Source organism: Physeter macrocephalus, chromosome 10 (genome assembly GCF_002837175.3).
Source record: "Physeter macrocephalus isolate SW-GA chromosome 10, ASM283717v5, whole genome shotgun sequence".
NCBI classification, from domain to species: Eukaryota; Metazoa; Chordata; class Mammalia; order Artiodactyla; family Physeteridae; genus Physeter; species Physeter macrocephalus.
In genome coordinates this window covers 53,091,103-53,103,738 of record NC_041223.1, presented here as the reverse complement: position 1 = coordinate 53,103,738, position 12,636 = coordinate 53,091,103, and the positions used below count along the sequence as shown (strand labels likewise).

Below are 12,636 nucleotides of genomic sequence, written 5' to 3'. Positions count from 1 at the left end.
AGGCAGATGAAGTCAGAGAGCTCCAGCAGAGGCCTGCTGAGACTCAGTATGGAGAGTTCTCCTCCGTTCAGGGGCAGAACATTCACCTCTGGGGACTGGGGTGCAAGGCAGAATGTCCAGTTGCTAGGGTTAAAGGATAGGGACTCATTCATTCATTCATTCTCTCACTCACTCACCATTTATGGAGCCTTTATAATATGCCAGGCACTAGATGAGGCCCTAGAGATTTGCAGCTGAAGAGACCACAGTTTCTGCATTCAAGGACCACACAGATTAGTGGGGAAGGCAAACACATAGATGGTCGTAGTGCAGTGCAATGGATGGAGTGGATATAGAGAGAGACAGAGGGGTACAAAGCCCAGGTTAGACCAGAAGGAAGAGGTCTCAAGTGGGTTCCTAAAGGAGCTGCAGTCTGAACGAAGGCTTGCTTAAAAGATGCCTAAGAATTTTCCAGGAGAAGGTGGGGGAGGAGAGATGGAAACTGGTTTTACCCTGAGGAAATGAGGTAAGGGACAGGAATCCAGTTGAAGGGAACAGGGCTTTCAGTCATGAGGAATTGGGCCACTGAGATGAGAGTAACTTGGCGGTACCTCAAGTGGAAGCAGGAGCTCCTCCGGAGGCCTCCCAGGGCCAGCACTGGCTGAACTTCACTGAGCGGCAAAGAAACTGGGCTGTTGTTTACGTCAAGTTCACAGAGATGTTCGTGACACGCTGAAAGGCCACATGTGGCAGCTGCCATTTATTCCAATCTGTGCTTCCTCAAGACAGTGTGTATAGACATTCAACAAAGGAAGTTCAGACCAGAAATGGTACACCAGAAAATGAAATTCCAAGGGTTTTCAGAAGTGGTCTCCCCGTGATAAATTCAATTTATCTTGAATTTTGAAAAGAAATTCTATTGCTTCTGGTTCCAAAAATTAGTTATAAAATCTAATTTTTTTTTGCTCTAGAGCCCCGCATCTCTAAGCGTACTCCTGCAACTTTGAGATGCACTATTTTTGATGTTCCCAAGTCTAGTCACTGCAGCACATGTGTGAGCTGACACGTGCTACATCTGCTAAAGGGTTGGAAAGCAAAGTCTGGAAGCTCTACAGCGCTCCCCCGAGCTCTGATTCCAGGCAGAACCTTTTCTTGTTTTCCAAAGAAGTTCTGAAATCACCATGACAGGGAGGTGTAAAGTCCCATTCCTCACAGGGAGGTATTAACTCCCAAAGCCTAGTTATCTTTCCACTTAAATGGCAACAGTGTTAACCTTTTCATTGAGTCAGAAACATTGCACTTTTCTGGGGTGGGCCAGTGGAGCTGTTTTTAGAATGTTCCACATTTTCTAAAGGAATCCTCCAGAGGAGAAAAGATGCTGATCTTGCTTGGATATGCACATGACACCAAGGCTTTAGCCCAAAGGAATAAGTGGATTCTTTGAAAGAAGAAATAAAGTTTGCTGAATGTAAGAATCAAAATTTAAAAAGTAAATTAGTGATGATTCACAGGGAAAGAGAGGTGAATATAAAGTTTGTTTAAGCCAGAGGTGTTTGAAGTAGAGAGAAAATTAGTCTAAGTTTCTCACATAATCTATTATTTATTCAGATGCTAGGCATGGCATGAAAATAGATGCATGACTGGCAGCGAGATGGGGAAACCTCCTTGCAGTTTAACTGAAGGACTTTAATTTTTATTTCTATTCCATGGCAAGAAGTGAAGCCTTCTTACAATAATAGATCAAAAATGCACCTTTGGTTTGACAATCACATTTGTAGTAAAATGTGAAAAACAGTTTCCCGTTTGCTTTTCCCCATAGTTGGCATAAATCTCTAGCATATTAGTCAGAATAAAGCTGTTGAGAGTAAGACCCATGGAGAGAGTTAGTTCATCATGACGTGTTTTGACATTCCTTCTGTCAGAACTGGTCAATTTATTTATTTATTAAAATAAATTTATTTATTTATTTGTTTTTATTTTTGGCTGCATTGGGTCTTCGTTGCTGCGTGCAGATTTCCTCTAGTTGAAGCAAGCGGGGGCTACTGTTCATTGCGGCACGTGGGCTTCTTATTGTGGTGCCTTCTCTTGTTGCGGAGCACGGGCTCTAGGCATGCGGCCTCAGTAGTTGTGGCACATGGGCTCAGTAGTTGTGGCGCACTGGCTTAGTTGCTCTGAGGCATGTGGGATCTTCCTGGATCAGGGCTCACACCCCTGTCCCGGGCATTGGCAGGCAGGTTCTTAACCACAGAGCCACCAGGGATGCCCAGAACTGGTCACTTCAGAACAAAGTCAGACATCAACACAAATCTCCTGGCCCCGGTGGATACCACGAACTGGTGGTGGGGTGGTCGCCTCGACACAGGCCATAACAGGAGGCACAGTCCTTAGAGAATTCCAGAACAATAATGAAAACAGCCGAAAGTTGGTCTGCTTTGTGTTATTACCGTGAGCAGTGATTCCAAGCAGCTTCAGTGTTTACATACCCTCCCTGCAGGGGTCGTGGACTCCCTCTATCTACCCGCATGGTGCGCCATTGTCTGCCACCCAACATGGGGCAGATGCAGAAAAAGGCAATGGCTTCAACATACCAATGAATCTGAAGTGCTGAAATGAATCTGTGTGTAGGGTAAGGAAGTTCTAATGGATTTTGTCTAACGTTGCCACAAGTTGCTGTGGAATGATAATTAAACTCGTTCCTACAGAGCACTTACTATGCTCCAGTCAGTGGCTGGGGCCGACGATCCAATGGCGAGAAGCCAAACACCATCCTGCCTTTAGAAAGCTTGAAGTCTGGTGGGGAAGACAAAAAATTACAGCAGCCAGTGTAAGTGTGCACCTGTGTCAGGCCTAAGAGAGGGCAGAGTGGAGGTATTTGACTTGGTTAGTGAGGTTCAGGAAGGCCTTTTTGAGGAGGAGGTATAGTAGTTCTTTCAAGATTATTTGTCACACCAGAAACTAAAAATAAATAAAGAGAATTTTTTGCTTACAAGCAGCTAGTCATGAAATCTCTAAATCTTGGGAGTAAACACCACTGCTGGAGACACATCCTGTATCCTCCTAGTGTTGCATAGCTGTTCACTCCAGTGGGCCTGGGGCCTGGCTGGAGGCCATGCTGACAAGTCTGCTCAGGGCCCCCTCTCAATACCCCTTCTCCAGGCACACTCCTTACATCAGTGGTTCTCGGGCTGCCTGTGCATTACTACCACCTGAGAGCTTAAAAAAAAAAAAAAAATCCATGCCGAGGCCCCACCCTGGACCAGTTAAATCAGAATCTTGGAAATACAGTGGGGAGGGAGAGTTCAGGCATCAATATATTAAAAAAGAAAACCACCCCAGATGATTCTCATATGCAGCCAGAGCAGAGAACTACTGCCTTAGATGAATGCACTTAAGTTCACTTAGTCCAGTAATAATTTAAAATTTTACATTAAAAAACTTGAGAATGCAAAGGGAATTACGTCCGTGAGAGGTGTGTGAGTGCTTGTGTGTGCACACACACGTAAGGGTGCTTGGTCTTCTTGCATGTCATGTGCTTTCCGTCTCTGTGGCATGTGGTGGAAACACAGCGAATGGCTGGAGGATGGAATTTCTTGGACTCAAGAATGAGGTTGATTATCAGGGGCAGACGATTCCAAGCTCCATGGAGTGTGATGCAGAGGCAAATACGCGGTTTAATAAAGAAGCAAATTTCTGCCTTTCTCTCTCCACTTCTAATCACTCCAACCCTCCTCTCCTTTCTCTTCCACTACTGTTTTGTTTACTCTCATAAATTATGAGACTTTATATAAAATTCTGTAGCCCCTTTGAGGAAGCACAGTCAAACCTTAATGGATTTTTTTGTCCTTTAAAAACATAAAAAGCATTGTGAGCACCTTACATGTAAGTGGAATGAATATATTTTTGCCACTAATGTTGAAAATATCCCCAGGCATCTGGTGTGTATGAATGTGTATACATAGTACATGCATAATAAACATCTTCCACCTTATGAATATTTATACACAAGATACATATATATTGAATATAGACATACATATGTAAATAGTAGCCCTTGTAAACTATATGCCAAGTATGTTTCCAAGCATATGCATCATAGTGCATCAGGAATATAATAAACCTACCACCAAGTTTAGCATATTTTGAGGTGGCGTCTTCTACAGAGTTGTGGTAGGGTCTAGTTACTAACCATGTATGGGGTTTTTTTCATCACTGTAATATTAAGCACCAACTAAAAGTAAGGCGCTGGGCATAGTAGAGTAAGAAAGATGAAATAGATGTGGTCCCTGCCTTCAAGAGACCTGCACCTCACAGAGTGCCTTAAAATTCACTTAAGAATCTGACATGTTTGCTACCCATTGGCATCTTATTGCTTTTTATACAGCTGCCTTTTATGTATACACTCTGCTTTAAAATGGGCCCCATTTAAGGCTGTATTGGCTTACACCCTGATGTAGCTGCATAGTAGAACTGATGCTGTGAGAAGAAACATCACTGGTTTCAGTGCCTTGATTGGACATGAGATGCTTACACATTTTTTCTGTCACACATAGTCCAATCCTGCATTTTCATTTTACTCTGATTTGGTAGGGGGGTGGGGGGAAAGGTAAAATTAAAAGGCACCAAATCCCAGAGATGTTTGTAAATCTCAAAAATACTTTTTGTAACCCCAGTATTACTACCATGACAGTCCACTTCCAAATTCCATCAGTTCCCTCCCTGCAATAAGTGGCAGAAGCCTTTATTAAAGGCAAGCTGTACATTCTGAAATGTACAGAATAGTGATCCCTTTCTAAAATGACAATCCCTAGTCTAGCTGAGAGCTCTGAGTGATACTTGTCAGGGGCAGATTTCACGCCATTAAAAGAGAAACAATACATCAGCGCTGTCATCGCTATGCACAGATGTATGCTCATTGTTTTCTCCCCCTCAGTCCATACATCACAACAGGTAGTTCTCAGCTGTTCCCCTGGTGCCAGACATACATTTTATCTAAAGAGACAGCAGATAGAACTACCTGCTGCTTCCTGTGCGGCTCTCCCTGTGTTTCTCTCCCTTTTCCTACTTCTCTTGGGCTTTAAAATCAGCTGGCAGGGAGCCAGGAGCTCATCATTTTAATGCAGTGCAAAATGGAATATGCATAATTATATGCAAGCCATATGTGAGGGAGACAGCTCAGCTGTGAATTTCAGGAGGCCAGGAAAGAGAGAGCAGTTAGGGCTGAGATAAGAGGAATGCAGAGCAGAGTGCAAGTGTCACCCAAATGAATGGTTTAATGAGTGTGCTGCAGACACGCCTCCTTTCACCTACCTCTTTCTTCTCTCCAACTCCAAACCAGAAACCAATGGAGATTAGAAAGGGAAGACTGTATGCAAGGGGTATTGCTAATGGGTTCTGCTAATGTCTCCATTTAAACTTCAGCTTTCGTAATTAACAGTGTAGATGAAAATAACCAGTAACTTTTAATGCAGCTTCTTATTTTTTTACTGCATTTGATTGAAGAATCATATATGTTCTCACTAGATCATTACTCCTTTTAGATCTTTATTTAAAAATTGAGGGGAATCAGTTTATCTCTAATAGTATTACAATGCAAAATATAACTATGCAAATTGCTTTTCTTATGGCCTTGCTATTAGAAGTTTTTAAAAGTGCATTATCTAGAGATTGCTTAAGCATGCCAAAAAGTTTAAACACGTATGTATGTCATATAATCCTAAATGTGCAACAAAAGTCACTGGAAGTCTGAAGTGGTGGTAATTTTCAACAAAATTATTTGCTTTTGGTTTGTTTCGTATCATTTTAAATATAACACCACAATGAATTTGCATGTTCAAACTGAACTATGTAAAGAAAAATAAATCCCAAATTTTGATATCTAAAAGGCGTACTGCGTATTTAAACAAATTTCTTATTAATGTTGTGATTTCTGGATTCCCGTTTGTTTAATGATCTGAGCTGTTATGCTTTTAGCTTTTTTTCTTCCATTATTTGTAAGTCCCTAAATAGGCCATTATATTTCCCTTCAGGCTAGAGATGAAGATGGACATGCTGAAAATTTTCCCCAGCAGCACTATGCTAAGGAAACTCCAAGGCTTGCCTTCAAGAATAACTGCGAACTACTTGTAAGAATAACATACTTACAACAAGTCTAGAATGTTACGTTAGCACAGTGAAAACAGTTTTTGAAAGGGTTTGTTCATTATTACATAAGTTTTGAAGTATTATAGTTTTTCTGTATAGAGTTCTAAATGCTAATTCTGATATCACTGAATATTAATTATAAGATATCAAATTGTTTGCAAATCTTTTGTATCTGATTATAGAGCTTGGATGGCCCTGTCTTTATTAGCTTGTTCTGTATAGTAGTTGATAAGCAGCCATTTGGAGAATGGCTAGTAAAGTTAAAAATATAGAAAAAGACAGTTGATGTATGTAGCTTGGAAAGAGAAAAAAAAAACACCCATCCCCATCCCTCCTCCTACTTCCTAATTGTACACTATTTTAGGAGACAACATGGTAATATTTTGTTCTGCTAGGAAAGATAGCAGAGTTGACACGCAGTACTCCCTTTAGAATTCAAGTATTCCTGCACTCCCTTGCCAAACTCAATCAGGCGCTTTCTCTCTCCTATGTAGAAGTCAAAGCAGCGACAGGATGCGGGGATGTTTCCAAGTCGTGAGAGAGAGGATCTCAGCTGTGACAGGGACTCTGTTCCAATGCAGGGTTAATTTGCTGTTCATTTTAGCATTTATAGCGAGACAAGATGAAAAGCGAGCAGGAATGCCTATTATATTTCTATTAAATGAATCTGTTGGGACCTAATGTTCTTGATTAGCTTTTGAAAACGAGTGCTCTGCAATGCATTTTCTGTTTACCTAAAGTAAACAGAGAATGAATTGTCATTTATTTAGAGATTCAAACACTGCTTTTGAAAATGAAGCTTTATGAGGGATCTAGCTATGTTGTCCCTAAATGTTCTTTTCTTTTCAATTGCATTAAAGCAAAACATTTGCTCCAACTAAATGAAAACACTGAAAGAGAATGAGGTTGCTCACTTGTTACATTTTGAGGTAGTCTCTTTTCTGTTTAGTTTTTTGGCCTAACAGAGCACAGCCCTGCCAGGTCTCTGCATTAGGAAATCCCACATGTAACAGTCTTTGGACTTAACTCTGATACCAACTGTTCATTAAAAACAAAGTGTCCAAAGAGCAGGAGAAGAGAGAAAAATACAGTTCTTTCTCATTCTAGCCACAGTAGCTGGATGTTGACAGTAAGAAACTCCTTCCCACTCTACAGTTTGCGTGGTTACAATAGCATCACTTATTCTGTGTGTCGTCCCTTGACCAACCAATCCACAGGCAAATTTGTTGCTTATAAGTGCAGTTTTTTTCCCGGAAATTTTAACTCACCTTATGTTTTATCTTAGGGCTCTTAAACTTCCAGGCTTGCTAGCATTACCTGTTTGGGGGAAACCCTTTTCTTTCATTTTCGTTTTAATGTTTTACTCCGGAACTCTGATTTTCCAGCAGAAGATTATAGGGGCCATTTATACTATGTTTTGGTATCAAAATGCTTTTGAGAGTAGCTTACTTCTTTTTAGAGATATTGTTAAAACTAATATGCCATATTTGATTTTTTTTCCTATTTATTGGAAAAATGAATATGCTTGAGTTCTGGTTGTGGTCCGTTTACACTGGAGAAAGTAAAACATATATGTGAACATCTTTTCCAGCTATCTTTAGAGAAAATATATGTTTAGTCATTGCTGTGCTTAAACACGATATTGTGTTGGCAGTGGTTTTGAGAGATTGGTACAATCTTTGTCCTTTTAGTCGCTGTTAGAAATGCTTTATTTTGGTCAGCACACTTTCTTGTGATAAAAGAAAAAAAAAAGGAATAGAGAGAAAAAACAAGTAAGCTTATTTCTCCAAGGGGAAATGTAATTTTTTTCAGTTGCAAGAGAAAGGATGGTGTTTGGCTGGTTATGAAGCCCTGAGAAGTTATGCTTCTATATGAAAATGATTTGTTCATTCATAAGAGAGAAATAGGAAGTCCTTGGAGTTTTCTTAGTGCAGCTTAGGGCAAATTTTAAAAGACTTGGTGAGAGAAGATTGCAAGCCCCACTCCAAAGGGCTTTTCTTAGCTTAAGGGTGGGTCTGCCATCTTGCATGGTTCGCTAGAACAGGGGTGGCTTTAGAAAGTGGGGGAGCTCTTTGGAAGATGGTGATGGCTCTTGGGAGAAAACCTTGAGGGCACAGGTTACTTCCAGGCTCCCAGGTGATCAGGAACACATGGCTGGAAGGCTAACCCTCTGGGCCACAGGTGCTGACAGAAAGTGCCCTGTCCAGGTAGATGGGACATGGCCTCTGACTTTATAACTGACTATTGATTGTCTCTGCTTCTTGGAAGAGGAGGAATATTAAGTAACCTAAACAAAAGCAAAGTAGAATCGATGCCTAGAATACACAAGTGTGTGTAATCAGAAGGCACTGACAAAGAAAGCATTGGCTGATAGAAAAATCTGCTATGTGACTGTTGATTTCCTGTAGGTATTGATTTGCCCATTTAAACCTCAAACTGTGATATGTGCCTTCACACTTAATGTACAACACAGATGACTAGATATTTAGCTTGGTGGCCAAGATTCTTTGGTTGGTGACTGTGTAGCAGTTTCCTTATGCTTTTTATTAATTTTGAAAATGCAAGGCTGTCAAGATGAGTGGCATTAAATAAAACTTGAGTATTATTTGATACATCACAATTCAGTGTGACCCCATCTACCTCTTCATAGATAGATGTATGTGTACACACACACACACACACACACACACACACACACACACACACACTCCTCAGGGTCTTTTGCTGGCTTAAGTTTATGACCAAAGCAAATAACTTTCAGTAAAAGAAAATGTGGGAAATTCACATCAGTTTAACAATACAGCATCATGGCTTATGAGAGCCCAGAAGAGGGAACACTTAGAGCTAGCCTCAATGACTAGCCCTTGTCCCAAATTCCAACTCTGTTGCTAGTCCCTTTACCATTATTGCCTCATTCTTTTGGGACTAGAAGGCCTTTTCATTTCCCCTATTAAAACGCTGAGATTGATGGTGGGAATTACATTAAGAGCCAGAGTGGGAGGAGGACCTAAATCACACCTCTCTTAAGCTAGTACTTGCTCAGTTCTTGAAAGCCACCTGGGGTAACACCTAGCAGAAGTATAGCATAAGCTGAGTCCTTGGAGGGAGAAGACTTCTAGCTAGAAAAAAAGGAATGTTGAAAGAGTTTGGGGAAGGAATTGAAGACAATTGAGCCTACTCCCCACGTGTTCTTAGGGGACAGAGAGCGTCAGTCCAGAGAGCATCACTGTATTCAGGGAGAAGGTCAAAATATGGTCAAAGATTAGCAGCAATCAGTGTGGTATAATTTGGTTGGAAAGAAACCAGGTTTAGGAAGTCTGAAAGGGGAAATAAGAGAAAGGAAACTCAAGAGGAGAACAGCCTGTCTTCCTTAGTTCCAGATTCCTGGGTGATCACCTAGACAAAGTTTGACTCCTTTTGGCTTTTCCCTCCTCTGTTGAGGGTGGGAGTTTTGCAGAGGAAGGGGGAGGGGGCCCTTAGTTGGGAAGCTAAATAACAATAGCATCGGGGAATAATTCTTTCTTCTGTCTGAAAGAAGAATTCATTCTTTACAATGCCAGTGTAGGGAGAAGATGAAAACTATTTTAGTTTTGTGGCCTTGTGAATAGAGCTGGTGGAGAGGAGAGTGGCCTAAGCGGCTCTGTGGGCTGATTTGTCCATCTTATTTCCTTGTGGAGGCAGCGAGGTGGATTATAAGAGTTGGATATCGCCCTTAGGCAGAACTGCTCTGTATTAATGCAGTGTTCAATTAACAAGATATTATTGATCATCTTCTATATACAAGGCATTTTACTAGACAGTGCTTTTGGGGTTCACAAATAGAAAAAGACACAGTCCCTTCCCTGAAGGAGCTTACAATTCAGTAGGAAGAATAGGCATATGCAGTATTGTTAACCGTCAGGAATGTGGGCCCTACGGTCTTCCTGAAAGTTAGAATTTTGTCTCAACTAGAGTTTATACCATATCACTCTGGTGGTAGCTAAGGATCATAGGCACAAAAGCTTAATATTTATGGTGATACATCTGGCATCATATCACATTGGACCCCCGTTTCGCCTCTTGGACCTCTTTGCATTTCAGATCTTCATCTGTAAAATGTGATAATAAAAGGGTAATAGCCTCAAAGGATATTGTAAGGATCGAAAGTGATGACATATCGAAAGTGCCTGGTACATATAACATTCAGTATATATTCACTGCTATTATCATCATGCTTCTTTTTTTCATGATTATTATCATTACACAGTGAGCTGTGGCCCTAGAGAGCACCAACAAAGTTCTGGAGTACAAAGGAGGAAGAGATTATTTCCACATGCCATAATTAGAGACTTAACAAAGGAGGATACCTTTGATCTAGACCTTCCATGGGTTGGATTTTCCATAGTCGGAGCTGGGGTATAAGGGAAGGGGTCATTCCAAGCAGAGGAAAATAGCATGGGCAAAGGCAAGGAGGCGGGAAAGTACAGCCCAGGTGAGTCACACCTCAGTTGACAAATTGAGTTGGCTGGAGTATAGGGTACCTGAAGGATACGGGGTGAGCTGGCAGGCTGGCCCATTTGCAGAGGTCTAAATAACTGACACCATCCTTTCAAGTCTAGACTTCAGTAGTTCTGCTTCATGGAAATTCCTAGTACTTCTGTGGATTAAAAAAAATTATTATGGAAAATTCCTAACACATACAAAAGTAGAGAGTCATGTAATGAACCTCCATGTACTAACAGTTATTGACTATTAATCTTGCTTCACCTACCCCTTTACCCATCCCACCCTTTTATTCTGCTGAAGTATTGTGAAGCCTATATGTTTTTTTGTTTGTTTGGTTTTGTTTTGTTTTTTGTGTGAAGACTAGCACACCACTTCTCTGGCTATGAAGAATTCATTAAGACTGAGTAAACTGGGAATTAGAGCTTTGTGACTATGTATACATGAAACCAGTGAATCTTGGTTATGCAGTATGCTCTTCCCTCCCTGCTCAGCACAGCCTTGTAAGGCTTGGACCATCAGATGGAGTTTTAAAAACCCTTAAGGTGAAAGACTTGCCACAATGCTAGTAATGACTTGAGTCTTCTTTGTTCTTCTATATTTTAATTTTTCTTTCTTTTTTTGTTGATGTGTAGTTGATTTACAATGTTTTGTTAGTTTCTGCTGTACAGCAAAGTGATTCATTTATACATATGTGTACATTTAAAAAATATTCTTTTCCATTATGGTTTATCACAGGATATTGAACATAGTTCCCTGTGCTATACAGTAGGACCTTGCTGGTTATGCATCCTATATAGAATAGTTTGCATAGGCCCCTAGTTTTAAATGTATTTATTTAGAAATAAGATCAGATCTCTTTGCAGCCCAGCCCATCTCACCAGTACATGTTGGCCTCATCACAGCAATGAGGGGAATTCTGGATTGCTGTCAGATATTAGCTATTGCTAGGCCTTTCTGGCTAGATCATGGAATCTTAATGAGAACCCCCAAAAGGTGATAAAAACAGACACATTTCACTTGAAACTTGATAGGCTTTTCAAAATAGGTATAATTGACCAAAGACCTCCCACCACTAGTCTTGCAGAAAGCCAGATACATGCCCCAGCTCAACTTGAATTGACACACTGTTTCTTTGTTGTTACAACTGAGCAGCCCAGGCACTGAGAATTAAAATTCATGGTGACACACTTGGACTCCCATCACATCAAATAAAATATCACATGATGTATGTGTATGTAGTATGCTGTGTACCGGTTTCCTGAAATAGTAATTGTAAAAGCCCCAAAGGTGTAAAATGACCAGAAATCCCCAGGGATTGGTTGCTGTCTAGAGAGAGTTGGCCTATCCAACCATTTTTTTCTACCCACCCTCCGGATCCCTTTACTCTGGAGCTATTCCTGTGTTCCCACTGTTCTCTGAATTATTTTTTTAAAGAAAAATTGACCAGGGCTTCCCTGGTGGCGCAGTGGTTGAGAGTCCGCCTGCCGATGCAGGGGACACGGGTTCGTGCCCCGGTCCGGGAAGATCCCACATGCCGTGGAGCTGCTGGGCCCGTGAGCCATGGGCACTGAGCCTGCGCGTCCGGAGCCTGTGCTCTGCAACGGGAGAGGCCACAACAGTGAGATGCCCGCGTACCGCAAAAAAAAAAAAAACAATTGACCATTTTAGAAAGAAGAGGACCAATCTTAGACTGAACAAGGGTCAGTTCCAATAGAGGTGGCACCATTATGCTCTCCATCTAGACCATCTGGACTTTAACACAGGCAGAGGAGTGGATTCCACCTGAGTTGTCCTACTTCACCTGCACATTCCTCTGTTTCCATCCGTGCTATTGTTTCCCCTGGTTCTCCAGCTGGCTCTGCTGCTTCTCTCTTTCTCTTTTTAACCCCTTGGCTCCCATTGCTGCCATGGTCTTGTGATTTAGAGCCTTTTTCTTCTCCTGTACAAAGACCCTCTCCCACCAAGACCATCTCCCCTCACCTACCACCCATGGAAACCCTTTTTTTTTTTTTTTTTTTGCGGTACGCGGGC

General features: G+C 41.4%; 1 protein-coding gene across 6 annotated transcripts in view; it reads left to right on the top strand.

Annotated features, from left to right (window-relative positions):
* The window catches only part of SOBP (sine oculis binding protein homolog), a 159,572-nt gene that overhangs the window by 85,370 nt on the left and 61,566 nt on the right, over positions 1-12,636 (top strand). For 5 of the 6 annotated variants that reach the window (XM_024115514.2, XM_028494590.1, XM_028494591.1 and 2 more), the window contains one exon: positions 6,006-6,101. The exons of the other annotated variant lie outside the window; for it this stretch is intronic. In XM_024115514.2, the coding sequence (XP_023971282.1) occupies positions 6,006-6,101 (96 nt within the window). The remainder of the gene's footprint in view (positions 1-6,005; positions 6,102-12,636) is intronic. 6 annotated transcript variants of the gene reach the window in all.